A 23,769-nucleotide genomic window follows, 5' to 3' on the forward strand; every position below is an offset into this window, starting at 1 on the left:
CAACAATAATAACAACAACAATAAACAACAAGGGCAACAAAAGGGAAAAAATGGCCTCCAGGAGCAGTGAATTTTTTTTGCCTCCAGGAGCAAGTAGTATCTCATGGTTTTTATTTGCATTTCTCTGATTGTCACTGGCTTTGAGCATTTCTACATGTATCTGTTGGCCATATGGATATCTTCTTTGGTGAAGAGTCTGCTCATGTACTCGCTTCATTTTAATAGTAATATATATGTTTCTTTGTTGCTGATTTTATTTTTTTAGTTCTATATATATTGGTGACTATTCCTTTGTATGATCTATTGTGTATAAGGTTTTTCTCCTGTTCAGTGTGCTGGCCTACTGCTTTGGCAATGGTTTCTCTTGCTCTGCATAAGCTTTCCAGTTTTATGTAGTCCTATTGGCTTATTTTTGTTTTTTCTTTCTTTGCTGTTGAAGATATTTAGTACCTTCTACATGCTAAGGATATCACAAAACACAAAACAGGATCTTGACATCAGAGAACTAGTTTGACAGAATTAAATCTCAATGTTTTGAGAAGCTAGCATGACATCGCTAAGTCACTTTGTTCTCCTGGCGGACATAAACAACCTCACAAAACATCAATATCAAATAAGGTCACTCTGAAAATGTGATGTAGTAAGACAAAAACAAGACCATTTATAATTTTTCTTTTTAAAACACAGACAACAAGGTCAGTGTGCAAACCCATAAAACACTTTACACTTGAATGCTGTGAGTGACTAATCCTACTTGATTTGTTCAAGCTTTTTAAAAAAATATTCACTTATTAATTCAAAAATGAGAGGTTGAGAGAACCAGAACATCATTAGCACATGCAATGTCAGGAGTGGAACTAAGGATTTCACACTTCAGAGTCCAATATTTTAACCACTGCATTACCTTCTGGGCCACTTAAACTTTTTTTTTTCTTCAAGATTTATTTACTTGAGTCAGGTGGTAGCGCAATGGGTTAAGCGCACATGGCGTGAATGGTGTAAGGATTCCAGTTCAGCCCCTGGCTCCCCACCTTTAGGGGAGTCACTCCACAGGCAGTGAAGCAGGTCTGCAGGTGTTTTTTTTTTCCTCCCTTTCTCTATCCTCCCCATCTCTCTCCATTTCTCTCTGTCCTATCCAACAACAATGCCATCAGTAACAACAACAATAACTACAGTAGCAATAAAAACAACAAGGGCAACAAAAGGGATAATAAATAAATATAGAAAAAAAAATGTTGTCTGGGAGGTGGCGCAGTGGATAAGGCTTTGGGCTCTCAAGCATGAGGTCCCAAGTTCAATCCCTGGCAGCACATGTACCAGAGTGATGTCTGGTTCTTTCTCTCTCTCCTGTCATTTCTCATGAATAAATAAATAAAATCTTTAAAAAATGTTTTTTTAAAAGAATTATTTAGTTATGAGAGACAAATCTAGAGTCTGACTCTGGTACATGGAGTTCTGGGGTCGAATTTGGGGCCTCATGTTCTCTATTCCTATCCACTGTACCACTACCATGATTGCATAGTCAGTTAGAACTTTATTGTCAGTTAAAAAAAAACAACAAAAAACATATGCTTGTGTATTTGTGTGTGTGTATTTTTTTTAAAAGTTTTATTATATTTATTTATTTATTGGATAGAGACAGCCAGAAATTGAGAGGGAAGGGGAAAATAGTGAGGAGGAGTGACAGAGAGACACCTGCAGCCCTGCTTCACCACTTGTAAAGCTTTCCCCCTGCAGGTGGGGGCTGGGGGTTGGAACCTGGGTCCTTGTGCATTGTAACATGTGTGCTCAACCAGGTGCGCCACCACTGGCCCCAATGTATTTGTATTTTTAATTTGTTTTTTTCCCCACCAGGGTTATTGCTGAGGCTTGGTGCCTACATGAAGACTTTACCACTCCTGGCCACCATTTTCCCTTTTTTCTTTCCTTTTTTTTTTTTTTTTTTTTTTTAATTTAGATAGGAAAGAGAGAGAGATTTAGAGGATGGAAAATAGAGAGGAAGAAAGACACCTGCAGACCTGCTTCACACTCAGGAAGTTTCTGCCCTGCTGCTGGGAAACAAGAAGGGCTTGAACCCTGGTCTTTGCACATGGTAATGTGTGCACTCAACAGGGTGTCATCACCTGGCCCACTTTATCCACACTCTTTAGCTTACCATTCTTTTGGATAACATTTAAGATAGTCAACTGTTGAACTGCTCCCAATTTGACTGGCCCATAATTCCAGTGTTACTCTTCTGAGGAATCTTCCCCTAAATACCTAACCAAAGTTCAAGTCCTCCATGATCTTGCTGAAACACCACACAGTCTTTCACAGATATGCCATGGTTTCTATAGCTCATTTTCTCATTCCTTATGAATAACAGTTTCACTTGTTCAGCAATAGGCATTCTTCCTGGGGATATTTGGTGGAAAGGCTTTCACAGATATTTCTAAAAACACTGCATATGCCATGTCATTTTGTATCATTTTTTTTTTTTAATTTGCAGGGAGGGGAAAAAAGAAAAGGAAAGAAAAAGAGATTACACTGTCTCTAACATCATCTAGCTAATAAGTGACAGGAATAAAATTTGCATACTCTTCTAAAGGTCATCAAGACTTTAAGGAATTACTTGTAGTTGAGCTTGCTACTCACCCTAAAAATGATATGTTTTGTGAGGAAAGAGACTTGAACAAAAATAACCATGAAAAAAAATGCTATAGAATGAGGCCTTTTTTTTTTTTTTTTGCAATTATGACGTACATTCTGAATCTCTGTGCTAATCTTTCCAGAGTTCCCAAGTTGTTCCATATCCTGAATCAGCACTGCACAATTGCCACCTTCACTTTGTTAGAAGACAGAAGGGGAAAGACAGCTCAAAGGAAAAGATGACTTTCTTCATTGTCTTTACTTTTTTTTTAGAGGGAGAGAAAGTGACAAAGACACCATAGCACTGAAGTTTCTTTCAATGCCATGGGGGCCAGGACTGAACCCTAGTTGCACACATGGCAAATTAGCATACTAACCAAGTGAACTATTTTTGCCTGCCCAGGAAAAGATGACTTTTAAAGGGGAGGAAAAAAACATACTCATGTGTGAGAAACTGCATTATCTTTATAGTTTGACCTTGGGTATAAATGAAATTGTGCCTACCCCTCACCCCCACCCCCAAAGGACAGGGTGGTTTGATATAGTCCTGTGGAGGTGAGAACATTAAACTGGGTTGAATAAAATGGTAACTGTCAGTACTCTGCCAGTAGTTAATGTCATGAAACTGAGTCTGGAAAATAAAAAATGATCTGGGATTCACTGTGTTCCTACTGCCTTGCCCTTATATAATAATAAAAAAATTAGGACCTGTTATAAATTTTGCTCAAGGAACAAATTCACAAAAGGTCCACTATGATCCATGGAGCTAAGATCCAAGAGGTGGCAAGATCAGATGGTCTTTGGTTCTTTGGCCCCCCTCACTGACTGCCCCAGAAGCTGCCTTCCTGTTTTTACATCCCCTACCCGACTTTTATCTTACATGCTTCCTGAAAATAGAGAGAGACAGAAGTTGATTTGAGTATAGCTCTTATCTTCAAGCATGCTCTTTTCAAGCAAAAGCTAGATGTCAACAGTGTTTGACACTTTGTGGTACAGAGCAGTGAGTCCGCTGTTCTTTTGCATGGTTTCATTTAAGGTCCTTCACTGCATTCTCCTGTGACTTTTTAGTTCTGTCCTCCTGAACTCTCTTTGGTTTACTTGACACTCCCCTTCACATTTTTTTTTTTTTAAATCTGAACGGCCTGCCACTCCCCCCTCCCCCCCCTCCGACAATGCTATGCATTCTTCAAGAACATCTAACAGATTTAGCATCTCACCTTATTTTCAAGTGATCTTAAAACAAACAACAAAAAAACTGGTAAAAGACTGACTTATTTCATTTGTATTGTTTTTTGCAAGCCACCTTAGACTCGGAGCTGCTTAAAACTGAGGCCTATTGCTTTCTGAGTTTTGGGTAGCTGGAGAAAAGACACCCAGAAAAATGTGGGGAAAGCATGCTTTTGGAGGACAGTGGTTCTTGTCAACAGAAAACTGGGCACCCTGATATATGCAGAGTGTTGGCAGATGACTTGCACATTGAAGCTATGACCATTTGTCGGTGCACCTGCTAGCTCCCCAGGTTAGCAGGAACCTTTTCTGCAAATCCCCTCAAAAACAGACAACTTCTTGCCATTCCTGATCCCATACTGAGCTGAGCCTTTAAGGTGTACGGCGAGGACAACCCTAGGAGGCCTTAGGAATGGACAGGACAGCCAATCACAGCTGGCTGTGCCCGGAAAAGGCGGCTCTAGGGAGTGTCACTGCCCAGACAGCGCAGGATTGGCGGTTCCGGGCTGTGGCCCGGTGGCGGGAGTTTTCGGATATTTTGGCTGGGTCCCTGGCTGCAGCGGTTGGGCTGAGCCGGTCGTGCTGAGACTGCAAGTATTGTTTCTCCACCGAGTTCCCCGCAGTGGATCTTGTCTTCCTTCGGCTCTCGGGAGCTGCGGGGAAGCATGGACCGGCACCGACCGCGGCTGCACCACCCCAACCCGAGCGCCGCCGCCGGGGCCCCCTCGCTCCGCGCAGTCAGGCTGCCGCGCAGGAAGGGCCACCCACACTCCCCGGCACCCGTTGGCCTGGAGGAGCCTGGAGAGAAACGTCCCAAATTTGTAAGTTTCTTCTGGAAATTAGGTGGGGTAGCCGAGGCCCATGGTCTAGGGGGTCAGATCTTCTTATCCTTCTATTTCCTTAACCTATAACTTGACTGACAGCAGAATATGGGCCCACAGAGTCTGGGGGTGGGGTTGGGAGGAAGGTAATTTTATTATTATTATTTTCAGATTTCCCAAGTTGCCTGTCTTTTCATACTTTTACGAGAACAGGATCTATATGATTCTGTATAGTTGACAAATACACAGCTCACTGTGTTGTCCCAAGTTTCTGAACGCTGACATGAAAGGCAGTGTATATGTATTGATGTCACCTAAGTGGACCTCCCCTAGACTTTTAGGGTATGAGATATGTCAGTCGAAATGAATTTTTAGGTGCTAGTGTTTCTTTTTATTTCAGTCGAGAAAGAACGTTTTTTAAAATAGCCAACGTTTTCCAAGTCAAACTGCACTTTTAAAAAATTGGCGGGACGTGTGGTCACAACTAAAGAATGTTTTGTTTAGATTGGAATGAAATTCAAGTATCTGAAGCTCGCTCTTCTGGTTTCCTCTATTACTCATTCTAACATTCCAGCAAGTGACCCGATTAACACCTTGCAACTCCTTTTGTTAATATTAATTGGTGTATGATATACTTTTACGAGAACAGGATCTATATGCTTCTGTATAATTGACAAATACACAGCTCACTGTTGTCCCAAGTTTCTGAACGCTGACATGAAAGGCGTATGAATGGAGTGATAATTTATTTTTTTTTTGTATGTGTGTAAATATCACCTGGAGAGTTGATAGAGTTGGAGTCCCACAGAATTGAAAAGTTAATATTGGTTTCTCCCATTTTACCTAGGAGTATGAAGAACATTTTTAGGCATAGGATGCAATTTTATAGTACAGCTGTCAAATTTTTATGTTGGGACGCACAAATTAAATGAACACGGGTTTGTAAAGTAGGAGTGAGTTGTTAAATTAAAAAAGATAGTTGAATAAAACTGAGCAGAGCTGAAAATGAGGAACAACACTGATTATACATGCCAAGTTAAGGACAGAGATGATCATAGGAATGAAATTTTTTTGCTAGAAGGTCAAATATGTAATTGATACTTGACAAAGCTGAAGAATCAACAGAATTAGGTTAAATTGACCATGAAAGATTCTACTCAAGATAAACAAGTTAAATGGAGAACTTTTTTTTTTTTGCTGGTTTTCTAATTTCATTTCATTTTGCCTTTGGTCGCATGCTCCAAAAATACAGTGAGTGTGATTTTTCCTATGATTCATTTTCAGCAAGGAGATCTTGAAAATAGAACCTACATCAATATTTAGCTTTAGTTTCCCTGAAGGACATACTAAGTTTCTGTGCTTGTTTTCATTTCTTAGTCATGTGACCGGAGATATTGTGAAGTTAAAAAGACTCGAAAGTCATTACCTTTAAACTCCAGCCAATAACCTCATCAGAAGTCCCATGCTCGTTTTTTTAGATAGGTGTCTAATTTGAAACTTAATGTCACAGTTAATGGAGCTTTTGTAACCTCAGAAACTAATTTAGATGGTTCCTTGTAATGGTAATTTCTCTAGCAGTGTTTTCCAGTCCACTAATTCTGTCGCCAGCTATGTCTAACCTGTTTATCTTGTCCTGAATATTTAAGTTTAGTAATTATTTTTCATTTCTGTACATTTCATTTTCTTAAAAAAATATGCCCAGCCAATTCCTACAGTCTCTTATTCTTTTATGTCTTAGATGTCTTTAGTCTTTATTTGACCGTTCTGATTTGTCATCTTTGGATTGTCAATATACTGATTCATACTCAGGTGTCTTGCTTTTTCCTCTGCTGCTTGTTAAATTCTCCTTTTTCTTTTTCCTTTTTATCAGACTAAACTAAACTCTGGTTTATGGTGGTGAAGGGGATTGAACCTGGAATTTTGGAGCCTCAGGCATGAAATCTTTTTGCATAACCACTATCCTGTCTCTCCTGACCTGCTTGTTAATCTTTTTTTTTTTTTGCCTCCAGGGTTATTGCTGGGGCTCAGTGCCTGCACCATGAATCCCTGCTCCTGGAGGCCATTTTGCCCCCTTTTGTTGCACTTGTTGTGGTTATTATTGTTATTGTTGATGTCGCTCATTGTTGCATAGGACAGAGAGAAATGGAGGGAAGAGGGGAAGACAGAGAGGGGGAGAAAAAGACAGACACCTGCAGACCCTGCTTCACTTCTTGTGAAGTGACTCCCCTGCAGGTGGGGAGCCTGGGACTGAAACCGGGATCCTTAAGATGGTCCTTGTGCTTTGCACCATGTGCGCTTAACCCGCTGTGCTACCGCCCTACCCCCTTGTTAATCTTTTTTAAGATCATTGCTTTATTTTAATCTCTCTTCCAGGAGAGCTAACTCTAACTAGGGATGTTTTTCTTTGGAGATAATCTGAGCCTATTTCTGTCAGGAATTATGGGATGCTGCTAATTTGAAGCCACCTTTTGATTAAATTACAACTTTTCTTTTCTTTTCTTTTCTTTTTCTTTTTCTTTTTCTTTTTCTTTTTCTTTTTCTTTTTTTTTTTTTACCAGAGCACTGCTCAGTTCTGGTTTATGATGGTGTTGGGTATTGAGACTGGGCCTTTGGAGCCTCAGATATGAGAGTCTGTTTGCCTAACCATTATGCTATCTACCCACCCGCCCAAATTACAACTCTTAAATTCTAATTCAATCCTGGAGTTCCAGGATTAGCTCTAACTCTGTTCCTGTCACAGGAGACTGAGTATTTTAAAAGCAAGACTGCCTTTAAAAGCTATTTTGTCTACTTCTCTTCATAATTCTGCTTCTTATTTTATGGGCAGATATTTGGAAACATTATGAAATTTTCGTTATCAGATCTCAGCAATGGCTCAGAAAGTGGTGGCTTTCTAAAGGATGTGCCCAAGGCTGGGTCTTGGCATTTTCTTGACATGTGATCAAGTAATATTAGCCTTAATTTCTTCAGATCTCTTACTTATTAGGCCACTCAACTGACTGGTTTTCTTTTTAAATTTTTTTATTAGCGATTTGATACTAATTTTCAAAATTACATGTCCACACCGTTCCTACCGCCAGAGTTCTGAATCCCAAGTCCCTCTGTTGCAAACCACCACAGATAGGGTTTAACTATCATCTCTACAACAATCTGTCTATATTTGTACATGTTTGCCCCCTTTTTCTTCCAGGTCCAATCTTCTCTACCCTGCCAAGCCACACATAACCCTATTACTACAGTCAAATATTTCTTTTTTTGTCCCCTTTCTGGGACCTGATGGAGCTGGAGTTCAGAGCCCTCTTATCCTCTTTCCCCATCACTTCTCCTCCACTGGGAGCATGGATCAAAGTTATTTTTTTGGGGTGCAGAAGGTAGGAGTTCTGGCTTCTGTAATTGCTTCTCCGCTGAAACTGGGCATTGTCAGGTCGATCCATACCCCTAGCCTGTTTCTGCCTGACTGGTTTTCTACTGGACCAAATGATGTAGAATGGTGAGTAGAGAAACTGCATTCTTTTATTAAAATTAAAAAAAGAATATTTTTATTTTTTATTGGATAGAGACAGAAATTGAGAAGGAAGGGGGAGCTAGAAAGGGAGAGAGACAGACACTTGCAGCCCTGCTTCACTACTCGTGATGCTTTGCCCCTGCAGGTGGGGACCAGGGGCTTGAACCTGTGTCCTTGCATAGAACTATAATATGTGCACTTAACCAAGTACACCACCACCTGCTCCCCAAAACTGCATTCTTTAAATTTGCAAGCTGGTAGTAGAACTGGATGGAGAACTGGCACTTGTCCTATCTTGGTTTAAGAAGACAAGTGTTGTGGCACCCATTCACAATCTCTTTTATTTTGAGCTCTGATAAAGTAAATAAATCCTTGTTTTGTTTTCTGTGTGGGCCTCAAGGTACTTTTAATTGTATATAAAGCTCTGTATAGAACCTGTCTCCATACATATTTGTAAATAGTGACAGTTTATTATAAATTGATAATTTGACTGTATAACAAATCAACTGTTTTTAGTCTATTAGTAAACTAGCCACTTTGTATCAGCAGATACAAAGATAAGGCAGGCAGTAACTTGTTGTATGCTTTACATTGGGTTCTAGTTCTCCCCCGCCAAGAGAATTGGATCAGTCCAGTTAGTTTTGCGGCTGCTTGGCCCCGCCCCTAGGAACCCCGCCTGAGTTAGAGAGTTCGACAGTTGGAGAGTTGCAGAGTAAGAGAGAGTGCTTGCCCCGCAGCAAAGAGACAGCAGAGTTCTGTTTGGTGATTAGTTTGTCTTAGTTTATGAATCTTTGTTCCTGAATAAAGAAATACAGCTTCCCTGCCCAGCCGTATGTCTCTGGTCGTCTCTGTTACCCGCCCGTGAAGCTAGTCCGGCCGGCAAGAGCCATACGAATTTTAACAACAGTAACTGAGATGCTGGGAATAGCTATGGGGGACATTTCTTTTTCCTTTCCTTTCCTTTCCTTTCCTTTCCTTTCCTTTCCTTTCCTTTCCTTTCCTTTCCTTTCCTTTCCCTTTCTTCCTTCTTTCCTTCCCTACTTCCTTTCTTTTTTTAAAAATGTTTATTTATTCCCTTTTGTTGCCCTTGTTGTTTTATTGTTGTAGCTATTATTATTGTCGTTGTTGTCGTCATTGTTAGATAGGACAGAGAGAAATGGAGAGAGGAGGGGAAGACAGAGAGGGGAGAGAAAGATTGACACCTGCAGACCTGCTTCACCGCTTGTGAAGTGACTCCCCTGCAGGTGGGGAGCCAGGGGCTTGAACTCTGGGATCCTTTGCGCCACCTGCACTTAACCCGCTGCGCTACCGCCTGCCCCTCCTTTTTTTTGCCTACGTGTAGTATATGTGGTATACCCGAGTATGTGTGCTGGTTGCCACCAGATTCAGGCTGAGAGCAGATCATGTGACTTCTCAACAGGTCTCCATTTCTATGATTTGGGCCAGTCACAGAGGTCTGGAAATTTCAAGTTAATAGAGTAGCTCTTCATTTTAATTAGGCATACCCTTTAAAAGTTCTTATGGGGGCGCTGGGTGGTGGTGCCGTGGGTTAAGCACACATGGTGCGAAGTGCAAGGACCAGAGCAAGGATCCCGGTTTGAGCTCCTGGCTCCCCACCTGCAGGGGAGTAGCTTCACAGTTGATGAAGCAGGTCTTCAGGTGTCTATTTTCTCTCTCTCTCTCAATTTCTTCCTCTCCTCTCTTGATTTCTCTCTGTCCTATCCAACAACAACTACATCAATAACAACAATAATAATAACCACAACAACAATAAAGAAGCAACAAGGGTAACAAAAGGGAAAAAAATAGCTTCCAGGAGCAGTGGATTTGCAGTGCAGGCACCAGAGCCCCGGCAATAACCCTGGAGGCCAAAAAAAAAAGTTCTTATGGACATTGGTGTGAGTTTTGCATCTATTTATTTATTTATTTATTTACTTAAGAAAGGAGACATTAACAAAATCATAAGATGGGGGGGTACAACTCCACACAAATCCCACCACCCAATCTCCATATCCCATCCCCTCCCCAATAGCTTTCCCATTCTCTATCCCTCTGGGAGCATGGACCCAGGGTCATTGTGGGTTGCAGAAAGTGGGAGGTCTGGCTTCTGTAATTGCTTCCCCGCTGAACATGGGCATTGACTGGTTGATCCATACTCCCAGTCTGCCTCTCTCTTTCCCTAGTAGGGTGGGGCTCTGGGACACATTGGTGGGGTCTTCAGTCCAGGAAGCCTGGCCAGCATCCTGGTGGCATCTGGAATCTGGTGGCTGAAAAGAGAGTTAGCATACAAAGCCAAACAAATTGTTGAAGAATCATGGACCCTAAGGTTGGAATAGTGGAGATGAAGTGTTGGGGGGTACTCACTGCAAACTCTAGTGTACTACTGCTTTCAGGTATATATTTGCCGTAGTTTATGGATACGTGTGAACATATGCTCTATCTCCTGGAACCTGGTCTATATCTAGGTTTTGGGACTTTGTTAGGAAGTGAACCACCTGGGGTGGATTCAGAGAATACTATGAAAGGAAAGGTCTCACCCGAGTGATGAAGCTGAAGGGTTGTCATTCCACAGCTGAAGTCTCTGGACACAGTCTGAAGTGAAGCATGCTGGGGTGGCACTCGTTGCGTTCATTAGGTTGCAATCAGCGGATGCAATATTATTTGATAAGAATTGGGAGAAGCATATGGGAAAGTGGGCCCTACTGTAGGGTCCCAGGACTGGGGGAAGTTTAGGCTCTATAGTGGAAATGTGAGGTTCCTGCTGTCTTAGGGTTCAAGAAGACAATGGATAGTTACTGTTATCATCACATTATTTGGTAATTGGGTTAACTTTTTTTTTTTTTTTTTTTTTTTTTTTTTAAATTTTTTATTAAAGAAAGGATTAATTAACAAAACCATAGGGTAGGAGGGGTACAACTCCACACAATTCCCACCGCCCAATCTCCATATCCCACCCCCTCCCCTGATAGCTTTCCCATTCTCTATCCCTCTGGGAGCATGGACCCAGGGTCATTGAGGGTTGCAGAAGGTAGAAGGTCTGGCTTCTGTAATTGCTTCCTCGCTGAACATGGGTGTTGACTGGTCAGTCCATACTCCCAGTCTGCCTCTCTCTTTCCCTAGTAGGATGGGTCTCTGGGGAAGCTGAGCTCCAGGACACATTGGTGGTGTCTTCAATCCAGGGAAGTCTGGCCGGCATCCTGATGACACCTGGAACCTGGTGACTGAAAAGAGAGTTAACATACAAAGCCAAACAAATTGTTGAGCAATCCTGGTCCCAAAGCTTGGAAAAGTGGAGAGGAAGTATTAGGGAGGTACTCACTGCAAACTCTAGTGTACTTCTGCTTTCTTACTTTGGTGCCATACTCCAAACTCAGTCAATTTCTGCTTTGCGTTTCTACTTCTTTTTTTTTTTTTTTTTTTACATGCATAACATTCCCCAGATTCCCATTCAACAATACAACCCCCACTATTTCATTCATCATTTTTCATGGACCTGTATTCTCCCCACCCACCCACCCACCCACCCCAGAGTCTTTTACTTTGGTGTAATACTCCAATTCCATTTCAGGTTCGACTTGTGTTTTCTTTTCTAATCTTGTTTTTCAACTTCGGCCTGAGAGTGAGATCATCCCATATTCATCCTTCTGTTTCTGACTTATTTCACTCAACATGATTTTTTCAAGGTCCATCCAAGATTGGCTGAAAACGGTGAAGTCACCATTTTTTACAGCTGAGTAGTATTCCATTGTGTATATATACCACAACTTGCTCAGCCACTCATCTGTTGTTGGACACCTGGGTTGCTTCCAGGTTTTGACTATTACAAATTGTGCTGCCAAGAACATATGTGTACACAGATTTTTTTTGGATAGATATGTTGTGTTCCTTAGGATATATCCCCAGGAGAGGAATTGCAGGATCATAGGGTAGTCTATCATGTCAGATATGAGAATAGCTGTTCCTGCCCTTTTTTGTGGGCCATTGGCTTGAATGATAGTTTTCCATCCTTTCACTTTAAGTCTGTGTTTGTCTTGTTACGTTAGGTGAGTTTCCTGTAGACAACATATTGTTGGGTTGTGTTTTCTGATCCATCTTCCTACTCTGTGTCTTTTAATAGGTGAATTCAGGCCATTCACCTTTATTGATATCAAAGATTGAAGATATTTTAACGCCATTCTTGTAGAGTTTTAGAGTGTTTTGATATGTGTTCTATTTGTGGTGGTCTGGTTGTTTATAGGAAACCTTTCAGAACTTCTTTCAAGGCAGGCTTGGTGATGGTTGCTTCCTTCAACTGTTGCTTGTCTGAGAAGGTTTTGATGCTTCCATCTAGTCTGAATGACAATCTAGCAGGATATAGTATTCTTGGCTGAAAGCCTTTCTCATTGAGCACTCGATAGATATCTTGCCATTCTCTTCTGGCCTGTAGTGTTTGTATGGAGAAGTCTGCTGCTAATCTTATGGGTTTTCCTTTGTAGGTGACTCTTTGTTTTTCTCTTGCAGCCTTGAGGATCCTCTCTTTATCCTTATTCCTTTCCAATCTAAGTATGACATGTCTTGGTGTCTTTAGGTCTGGGTTAATTCTGTTTGGGACCCTCTGGGCTTCTTGAATCTTTATGTCTTTGGTGTTGTCTAGACTAGAGAAATTTTCAGCTATTATGGCCTGGAGAATGCTTTCTTCCTCCCCTTCTCTTTCTTCCTCTGGTAAGCCAATAATGCGTATATTGTTTCTTTTGAAGTCATCCCATAGGACTCTGTTGTTGTTTTCAGCATCTCTTAATCTCTTTTTGAGATCTCTTACTTCTTCTTTAGTTGTCTCTAATTCATCCTCAATCTTGCTAATTCTGTCTTCAGCCTCATTGATTCTATTCTCTCTGCCCTCTACTGCTTTCTGGAGTTCATCTATTTTGTTGCCCTGCTCTGATACTGTTTTAGCTTGTTCAGCTAGTTGCCTTCTTAGCTCAGCAATTTCAGCTTTTAGCTCTCTAATAACCATGAGATTATTAGAATTTTCTTCCATATTCTCATTTGTTGTTCCTGCAGTTCTGATTACAATTTTTTCAAATTCTTTACTCACTCCTGTTATTATTTCCTTAGCTAATGTTTGGATGTTGAACTCGTTGTTTTGTGCTTCGCCCTCTGGAGGACTTTTAGCTGGACTCTTGTCCTGGTTCGAGTCTCCATTATTTTTTCTTGTTGTTTTAACCATTTTATATAAGTTAACAGTTTTTTCAATCCCTGAGTTGGAGTTCAGTGGTGTAAAAGCCTTTTTTTTTTTTCCCCTGTAGGCTATGGTAGCCTGAGGGCTTTTAAACTATCAATAGGCTTCTTGGCTTAATCAATGACTCCTGACCAAGAGATAAAGCAGGGTGTGGCAGAGATAATCCAGTGGTTATGCAAAGAGACTTTCACAGCCCTTCAGCTATGCCACCGAGGTATAGGTCTTCTCCTGAGTTTCCCGGTTAGATCTCTGTGCCCTGGTGTCCCTCCCTGTTGCTGCTCCAGATTCTGAGGGTAGTAGCAATGGAGACTCAGAATTGTACTTGGTGAGTCTCTGGGGAGTCCTTTCCTCCCTTCAGCTGTCCCCTTGTTGGTGGAGCAGACTGGAGGTGGTGTCTCCACTGACAGACTGTCGAACTGTTAGCAGTCACTTAATCTCTCCTTAGGCCCCTCTCTCCTCTCTGTCACCAGCCACGCGTGTTTGTACTCACGGGTGATTTACTGGGTTTCTGTGGTCATTCTAGTCCTGTCTTGTTTCGGTCCGGGTGGTCTCCTTTGGTATTCCTAGTTGATCCGGGAGAGTAGAGGACTGGGTTAACTTTTTTTTATGGATTTCATTGAATAGATAATTACTGTTTACTGAGTCTTGACAATATGCTCATTTTTGTTTATAAGAAATGTTTTACCCTGTTCAGAAATATTTGTTTATCAATTTTGTTTGGACATCGTTAGTAATAACAGTTGACCGTTATGAATGAGCCATGGACTGCTCCAGGTGTTTCATAACTATTAATTCCTTTAATTCTGAGAAACAGACTATGTTGTAAGTAGCATTGTTTTATTTGTGGGATGGGAAAACCAAGGCACAGAGGTTTTTCCTAGGTCAGAGGTTACCAGTTGGTGGGCCTGACATTTGAACCTAGGGAAGCAGTGTCCAAGTATGCATTCTGTTAGTCCACTGTTCAGTAGTCATTCCTATGCTGTTGGGAGTTTTAATCTTTATTACTTCTTTCACATTCATGAACCATTAACATTTGCTAGTAATGTCTTTAATGAATGTAAAACTAGTGATATACTAATTGTGGGCAGATTGTGAGGTGAAAAGAGGTCTCAGGTTGGAACCTTTTGTTCACTGTTCTGGGAGCATACGTTTAAAATCAGAGTAGGCTTGATGAAATTAGTGCACACTGACATAGTAGGTTTAGAGGTGGTGTTTTAAGCTGAATAATGACCCTCAGAGATATTCATGTTTAAATTCTGATATTACAGGTACAACTAAAGCTATAAGTAGGAATTGGGAGATTATCCTGGTTTACCTATTACTTAGGGTACATAGTACTGCAGACTGTGTGTCCTTTTTAAAAGAACATTATATTTATTTTCCCTTTTGTTGCCCTTGTTTTTTATTGTTGTAGTTATTATTGTTGTTGTTGATGTCGTCGTTGTTGGATAGGACAGAACGAAATGGAGAGAGGATGGGAAGACAGAGAGGCGGAGAGAAAGATAGACACCTGCAGACCTGCTTCACTGCCTGTGAAGCGACTCCCCTGCATGTGGGGACCCGGGGGGCTCGAACTGGGATCATTAGGCCGGCTCTTGCGCTTTGCGCCACGTGTGCTTAACTCGCTGCGTTACTGCCTCACTCCCCTGTGTGTCCTTTTAAGGGCAGTCTGTACAAGAGTAGAAGGCAGTGAGACTGCAAAACAAGCACTGGTGATGCAGCCACAAACCCAAGAATACAGGCAGCCATCAGAAACTGGGGGAGCCTTTTTCTTGAGCTCCCCAGGGAAGCTGCCTTGCTGCTATATTGCTTTTAGCCCAGTGAAACTGATGTCATACTTTAGGCCTTCGTAATAGATAGAATAATACTCTTCTGATGAAAGCCGTTAGGTTTGTGGTAATTTGGCAAGGCAGCCATAGGACATCAAAGGTTAGGTTTCAACTTACAAATGAATGCTTTAGGTAAAACCATTGGATTTATTTAAATCCCTCCCTTGTGGAATCATATTTTGGGTGTCCTGTGACTTGGGGAGGATCTAAGACACGTGATATGGTGCAATGGAATAATAATTAGAACCTTCATCTGGCTTTACCGTATAGCTTTCATAGTTGCTAGCAAGCTAACTAAAGTTGGAGGGGATTTTTTCTTTCTTTCTTTTTTTTTTTTTAAGATTTTATTTATTTATTAATGAGAAAGATAGGAGGAGAGAGAAAGAACCAGACATCACTCTGGTACATGTGCTACCTGGGGTTGAACTCGGGACTTCATGCTTGAGAGTTCAATGCCTTATCCACTGAGCCACCTCCCAGTCCACAGAGGGGATTTATATATTCCCCTTTCACTGAGTTTGCAACTAAAGTGAGACTTAAGCTGTTAAGAACCCTCCCTCCCACAGCCCATCAGATGAAATTTTCTTTCTTTTTTCCCCTTTTATTTATTTATAGACAGAGAGAAACTGAGAAAGGAAGGGGAGATATGGACGGAGACAGAGAGACACCTATAGCCCTGATTTACTACTCATGTAGGTTTCCTTCTGCAGGTAGGGACTAGGGGATTGAACTCTGGTCCTGGCGCACTGTAATGTGTGTGCTTAACCAGATGCACCACTGCTTGGCCCCTATTACATTTTTCTTTGTTGATATGTGACTTGTGAAAAAAAAGCAGAACATGTCAAGTAGATTTTTGAGAGTTTATCACGGTGCAGAAAATAGATGATGTGTGGAATTTACTAATTCTGAATCACTAGGTCTTTGTGGATAAAAAAATTGGGAGTAGGTATGGTTGTCTCAGATTTAGAGCAAGTCTTAATTACTTTTTTAAACTCATGTCGTTAATTATGAAGCAAGCAAACTGACATGCATTTATTATACTGTGAAACTTTGCCTCTCATCTAGTCTGTCTTGTAGCAATTGCTTCTGAACAGATGTTACCTGAAACACCTTTGTGCAGTTGGTAGAATGCTAAAATTTGTCATGCTTTTATTATTGTTGTCTTAAATTAACTCTACTTTATGGCTCAACTTTATTGCTGTGGCCTAGAATCTTTATATATTTATTGCCTTATAAATTGGATTTAAAATTAGCTTTTTATATAGAATGTAAATTAACATGTGTGTAACTTGTTTATGCTTGCAGAATGATACAAGAAAAAAACTGCTACATAATACACTAATGTAATTGTCTTTTAGCTCAGCACATAGTATTCTCTAAACTAAGAATGAAATAAAAGCTCAAGAATATGCCTACCAGCACTCTCGGCTTGTTTATTTCAGAAACTAATTTGACTTTTAGATCTATAAAATATAGATTAATCATAACCTTTTACTTCATGGGATATTAGGGATCAAAGTATGAACTTTCTTTGAGCAGAATCTACAAAGGTAGTTTTTCTTTCAATAGCACCAGGGTGGCATTGAAATACCTTACCATTGGGAGTAATTCTCTTAAAGAGTAAACCCAATAGTTATTATTAACTTGGGGAGGGATTTAAAAGAGTTTCACTAGACTAAGTTTTGGTGCCAGGATATTCAGGTTGCAGGTTAATTGATGAAAATTGTCTACAAATGTTTGCCATCGATTTTATTCTTTTTTTTTGTATTTATTTTCCCTTTTGTTGCCCTCGTTTTTTAATGTTGTTGTAGTTACTATTGTTGTTGTTATTGATGTATTGTTAGATAGGACAGAGAGAAATGGAGAGAGGAGGGGAGAGAAATGTTGACACCTGCAGACCTGCTTCACCACCTGTTAAGCGACTCCCCTGCAGGTGGGAAGTCAGGGGCTCCAACCGGGATCCTTATGCAGGTCCTTGCTCTTCACGCCACATGAGCTTAACCCACAGCGCTACTGCCCAACTCCTGGATTTTATTCTTTAAAAGATCTATTTGCATTCTTTCTTACAGTTTTTTTTTTTTGTAGAAGAAACATTATTAATAACATTTATGAGCAATGACATGTACCACTTTGAGGGCATGAGTCCTTGGAATGTCATTTGTTAACATTATGAACTTGGAATAGTTGCTTTAACCTTCCTCCCTGTTTTTCTTTTGTATAAAATGGGATTGTTATGCAGACTGAAAGTTAGTTTGTGACAGAATAGTTTCTGGCTCTGTCACCTTTATGTAAGTATTTGCCACTTAATGAGATTGTTAAGGCCATCATTAGTAATAATACTAACATTATACTTTTTGAGCAGATTTTAGGACATTGGATATTTGAGTAGTTCATATTGGAAACTTTAATTTGGCCAATTTTTTCCTCTCATGGTGTGGTGAAGAAAAATTCATTCTGTTCTCAGTTCTACATGCCAGTGATGTTTTGAATTGGTGCAGATTTCTGATTGTAATGGCTAGCAGCTGTTCGAGTTCCTTCTTATGTAGTCAAGGTCTCACAGATGCAAGATTTCATTGCTCTGGCCCACTTTTTTCATTAAGAGATAGATAGATAGATAGATAGATAGATAGATAGATAGATAGATAGATAGGAGAGAGAGAGAGAGACGGCTTGAACCTGTGCTGTGCTATGGCAGAGATGCCCTAATGAGCTATCTCTCTGGTCTTGCTTTTTTTTTTATATATGTAAAGTGAGACTTGTGCATGTATGAAACCTGAATACAATGAAACATACAAAAAGAGAATATAAAAGAAATAACAACCTTAGGATTAAAAAATAAATATATTCCAATTTTTAAAAATTATCATTATTTTGGGGCTGGGTGGTAGCGCAGCGGGTTAAGCGCACGTGGCGCAAAGTGCAAGGGCCAGCGTAAGGAGCCTGGTTAGAGCCCCCAGCTCCCCACCTGCAGGAGGTTGCTTCTCAAGTGGTGAAGCAGGTCTGCAGGTGTCTTTCTCTCCTCTCTTTCTTCCCCTCCTCTCTCAACTTCTCTCTGTCCTATCCAGCAACAACAGCCTGATAATAATAACAACTATAACAAGCGCAACAATAAGGGCAACAAAATGGGAAAAATGGCCTCCAGGAGCAGTGGATTCATAAAACAGGCACTGAGCCCCAGCGATAACCCTGGAGGCAAAAAAAAAAAAATCTTTATTTATTTATTGGATAGAGACAATCAGAAATCAAAAGAGCTAGAGAGGAAGAGAGACAGAGAGACAACTGCAGCGCCTGGGTCCTTGTGCATTGTAACGTGTGCTCAATCAGTTGCGACAACACCCAGCCCCTAGGATTTTTTTTTTTATGATACTAAAGTATGAACTTGAATCATAATAAACATGATACATATATATGCATAAATATAAAACTAAGCATAGTTTTATTTATGCTTATGACTCCTCTACAAATATAAAATCAAACCAGATTTATATGTCAAATTAAAAACAAAGCCATAAAACCAATAAAATTCAAATTAACAGCAACATTATTTTAATGTGATTGATGATGATGTTTCACTGAAATTAAATCATTATCAGAGTTCATAGTCAAAAGATGGTGTCTATGGTTGGTTTGTTGTTTCCCTTTTTGTCTGTCAACTGGATTCTTGCATAGAAATGCAATCCACAAGTCTGGGGGAGCTAAATGCTGGCAATGATTCACACTGTTGTTAGAGGTTTGTCATAGAAAACTCTTTTTTAAACAAGTACAAGGTCTTGACTTGAGCAGTGAACTCATACAAACATTTGTTTGTTGGTATACCTTGTTGAGCACACGTTACAGTGTGCAAAATCCTAGGTTCAAACCCCTGCTCCCTACCTTCAAGAAACTTCATGAGCAGTGAAGCAGGTTTGTAGATGGCTCTCTTTTTCCCTCTCTATCTCCCCTCCCTTCAATTTCTTTCCATTTCTATTCAATAAATAATAATGATAATAATAATAAAAATAATGTCTATAGGTAAACATTTTTAGTAATGAATGAAATTGAAATCATTGAAAAAGAACTGAAGGAATCAGTTTGGACTTGTGAAATGTCATTTTGGTATTATAAACAACTTTTTAAAAAAAATATACTTATTTTTTAAAAACTATTCCCTTTTGTTGCCCTTGTTTGTTGCAGTTATTGTTGTTGTTATTGATGGCATTGTTGTTAGATACGACAGAGAGAAATAGAGAGAGGGGAAGACAGAGGGGGAGAGAAAGTCACCTGCATACCTGCTTCACTGCCTGTGAAGGGACTCCCCTGCAGGTGGGGAGCCTGGGGCTATAACCGGGATCCTTATTCCGGTCCTTGCACTTAACCTGCTGCGCTACTGCCCGACTCCCTAAAGAACCTTCCTAAGTGTCAGAGCTTATGAAAATCTTTGTGTCAGAATTAATAATGTCCAGCTTTCTGAAAACATTGTCCACACTAATGATAGTGTGGCTACCAGAAGTGTTTGATGGAACATGGCTATAAAGTGGTCTTTCAAATTGTCCAGAATATACTTATTACCGGTACTTACGGTAATCTTGGGGAAATAGAAAATTTAAAGTCTTATAGAACTGGATAGTCTATAGAAGACCTTTGTAGACTCTAGGCATGAGGGATCCAGGGTTGATGTAATACCAGAAGAGTACTTGAAACAGGCAAAGAGTACTTATGTGTTCTCTTTTGTCTAGAGAAGAGCTAAAATTGATCAGTAAATATTTGTCAGTAGTAAAACTTTAAAACAATTTATTTCTATTTTTAATTTTTGTACATTATTTTTATTTATTGGTTAGAGACAGCCAGAAATTGAGAGGGCAGGGGGAGATAAGAGAGGGAAGGAGTAAGAGAGACACCTGCCTGCAGTACTGCTTCCCCACTTGCAAGGCTTTCCCCTTGCAGGTGGGGACTGAGGCTTGGAATTTAGGTCTGTGTACATTGTAACATGTGTACTCAACCTGGTGCACTACCACTTGGCCCCAGCATTTTATTTCTAGGTAGTTTAAAAAAATTTTTTTTTTTATCTTTCTTTATTTGTTGGATAGAGACAGCCAGAAATAAATAGGGACGGGGAGATAGAGAGACAGAGAGACACCTGCAGCACTGCTTCACCGCTTGTGAAGTTTTCCCCATGCAGGTGGGGGGGACCAGGGGCTTGAACCCGGGAGGGACCTTGTGCACTATAACATGTGCACTTAACCAGGTGTACCACCACCCGGCCCCTCTAGGTGGTTTTCTAAGGGTAAACATTTTTTTTTCTTGTAGGTGGGAGATACAGCATAATGGTTATGCTAAAAGACTCAAACCTGAAGCTCTGAGCTCCTAGATTCAGGTTCAGGTTCGTTTTTCCCCTCCCACCCCCCACCCCATACCACTATATGCCAGAGTTGAGCAGTGCTCTGGTTAAAACAAACAACATTTCTTTTTTTTTTTTTTTTTAATTTCTTTATTGAGGAATTAATGTTTTACATTCGACAGTAAATATAATAGTTTATACATGCATAACATTTCCCAGTTTTCCATATAACAATACAACCCCCACTAGGTCTTCTGTCACAAACAACATTTCTTTTTCTGCTATTATTATTATTATTATTGTTAGAACTCCACCCCTCTGCTCTGGGCTGACTTTTTCATATAGGAGAAAAGAGATAGAGGGAGAGAGGAAAGGTACGTGAGTACTAATGCTGCCTCCGATGCTGTGGAGATAGGGTTTGGGCATGAGTCAAATGCAGGGCAAAGTAGTTGCACTTTTTTCATGGCCCATTTGGCTGGCTCCAGGGCAAGCATTTTTCTTCCCCTTTTATTTGATATACAGAGAGAAAGTGAGAGGAGAGGGGAAGATAAAGAGTGTGAGAGAGGTACCTGCAGCACTACTTCATGGCTTGTGAAGCTTTTCCCCTGCAGGTGGGGGCCAGGGGTTTGAACTGGATCCTTGCACAGGGGAAATTGTGTATTCGACTGGGTGCACTAAGGCCCAGCCTCTGAGGATTTTTTTTTGAGCAATCTTTAAAACAGTAAAATTTTTATTATGTGTAGACATGTACTCACCAATAAACTGTAGAAACAAATCATTGTAGACCCTATTCTGATATCCATTATATGCCTTATCTCCTTATAATCTTAGCTCTTTATTAATTTTTTTATTATTTACTTAGTATTAGATAGAAATAGAGAAATTGAAAGGGGAGGGAGAGGTAGAGAGGGAGAGAACCTATATTCATAGCAGCACAATTTGTAATAGCCAAAACCTGGAAGCAACCCACGTGTCCAACAACAGATGAGTGGCTGAGCAAGTTGTAGTGTATATACATGGTGGAATACTACTCAGCGATTAAAAATGGTTAATTTCACTATTTTCAGCCCATCTTGGATGGAGCTTTAAGAAATCATGTTAAAACAACAACAACAATAATAACTACAACAATAAAACAACAAGGGCAACAAAAGGGAATAAATAAATAAAATAAATATTAAAAAAAAGAAATCATGTTAAGTGAAATAAGTCAGAAACAGAAGGATGAATGTGGGATGATCTCTCTCACAGGCAGAGGTTGAAAAACAAGATCAGAAGAGAAAACACTAAGCAGAATTCGGACTGCAGTTGGTGTATTGCACCAAAGTAAAAGACTCTGGGATGGATGGGGTGGGGAGAGTTCAGGTCCTGGAACAGGATGACAGAGGACCTAGTGGGGGTTGTATGTTATGTGGAAAATTGAGAAATGTTATGCATGTACAAACTATTGTATTTACTGTTGGCTATAAAACATTAAACCCCCAATAAAAAAACAAACAAAAAAATAAATCTGCAAGAGTTAAATTTTGAAAAATAAAAATTTTTATAATAAAAAAAAGAGAGGGAGAGAGACAGAGAGATACCTGCAGCCCTGCTTCAGCATTCATGAAGCTTTCCCCCTACAGTTGGGGACCAGGGGCTTGAACCCAGGTCCTTTCTCACTGTAATGTGTGCAAGGCTTAACCAGGTGTGCCACTGCCTGGCTCTTCATTTCCTTTAAAAAAATCTTTTTATTTTTATTTTATTTTTACCAGAGCACTGCTCAGTTCTGGCTTATGGTGGTCACGTTGGAGATTGAAACTGGGACTTTAGAGCCTTACGAATGAAAGTCTTGCATAACCACTATGCTTCCTGCCCATACATTTCTCATTTTTTTGAGTTAAGGACTTAGAGGATTTTTTAAAAAATACATTTTTATGTAGTATTTTTATTAATCCTTTATTGAGGGGGGAAACAGTAATTTATACTTATCTTTTTTTTTTTTTTTTTACCCCAGCCTTGTGAAATTCATATTATAGTGGGGGCCATGAAACAAAATATGTAACAACAGGTAGTGGTACAATTTAGGAAGGAAAACAAAATGGGTTCTTGGTACTTTAGTGATTATTATTAGTTCTTCTTCTTCTAGCGTTTGCCCTTCTTCCGTAGCCAGTCAACAGCGTCAGGTTGAAAGCTGTCAGGAGCTGCTTGTTGCTGGCTTTGAAAGTGACTGGGATCCATGTGGATTCAGTTTCCCCAATGGATGGGTACTCACAGGATGCACCACGAGAAGGTCGATCCAGTGCATCCCATTATTAATAATTCAATCTCTCTCTTTCTCTCAACACATTAGGGTTACCTCTGGGCCTAAGTGTCTGCAGGCCTCCAGTAGCTTTTTTTTTTTTTTCTTTCCTTATGAAGACAGAAATAAGTAGAGAAACGGGGAGAGAAAGACACCTGTAGCACTACCTCCACTGCTTGTGAAACTTTTTCCCCCCTTTTTTGGGGGATTAATGTTTATTTTATTTTAATAGATATTTTTAAATAAATATCTATGTTCAGCTCTGCCATTACGACAGTGCAAGGATTAATTGTGGGCCTCAGGCACGCACGTTCTGAGTTCTACTGCAGCGAACTATTTCCACAGCCATGGAATATTTCATCACATGCAATTTCTTTATTTTTAAACTCATCATTTAAAATACCACAAGACAGATATTGAGTGGGCTGGGGGGTACTAGTAGTTAGTCAACCAATGCGAAAGGTGTTCTATATGCTGAGGGACTTGGGTAACCCAGGTCTGACCCTTCTGGGTTAAAGATGACTGATTATCTTTCCAGTTCTCTTCAAGGAAATTATTTCTAATCCTAGAAATGAAAAAGCAAACACACACACACACACACACCCCACAACAAACTGAAACAGAAAAAAAACTTTCTTTTGATATTATACTGGACAGTTTCTTGATGCTTTTTGGTAAGATTACATAAATTTAATTAAAAGGTCAGGAAGTTATATTTATTTGACTAATTTTTATTATGAAGTATCTTCCCAGGATATGAGAAGTTTTTTTCTTGTAATTGCTGCATTCTTCTGAGGTGGGCTGTTTATTTGAGCTTCATAAAATGAAACTTTGTAGCATTCAGTTGTTAACTAGAATTTGCAAATTGGTGACATTAATTATGGACTGTAGTATAGCATTAAGCTGTTTTTGTTTATCAAAACCTTGGATAGAATGCAATTCA

The 23,769-nt window shown here is 40.0% G+C and overlaps 1 protein-coding gene and 1 pseudogene across 1 annotated transcript in view; one reads left to right on the top strand and one right to left on the bottom strand.

Moving 5' to 3' along the window:
• Window positions 1-4,522, bottom strand: part of LOC103115475 (Y-box-binding protein 1-like) — a 43,257-nt pseudogene extending 38,735 nt beyond the window's left edge.
• DIAPH3 (diaphanous related formin 3) overlaps window positions 4,354-23,769 on the top strand; it is a 551,468-nt gene continuing 532,052 nt past the window's right edge. The window contains exon 1 of the mRNA XM_060191426.1: window positions 4,354-4,676. Coding sequence (XP_060047409.1) covers window positions 4,521-4,676 — 156 coding nt within the window. The 5' untranslated portion in view covers window positions 4,354-4,520. The remainder of the gene's footprint in view (window positions 4,677-23,769) is intronic.

This window comes from Erinaceus europaeus, chromosome 5 (genome assembly GCF_950295315.1).
Source record: "Erinaceus europaeus chromosome 5, mEriEur2.1, whole genome shotgun sequence".
NCBI classification, from domain to species: Eukaryota; Metazoa; Chordata; class Mammalia; order Eulipotyphla; family Erinaceidae; genus Erinaceus; species Erinaceus europaeus.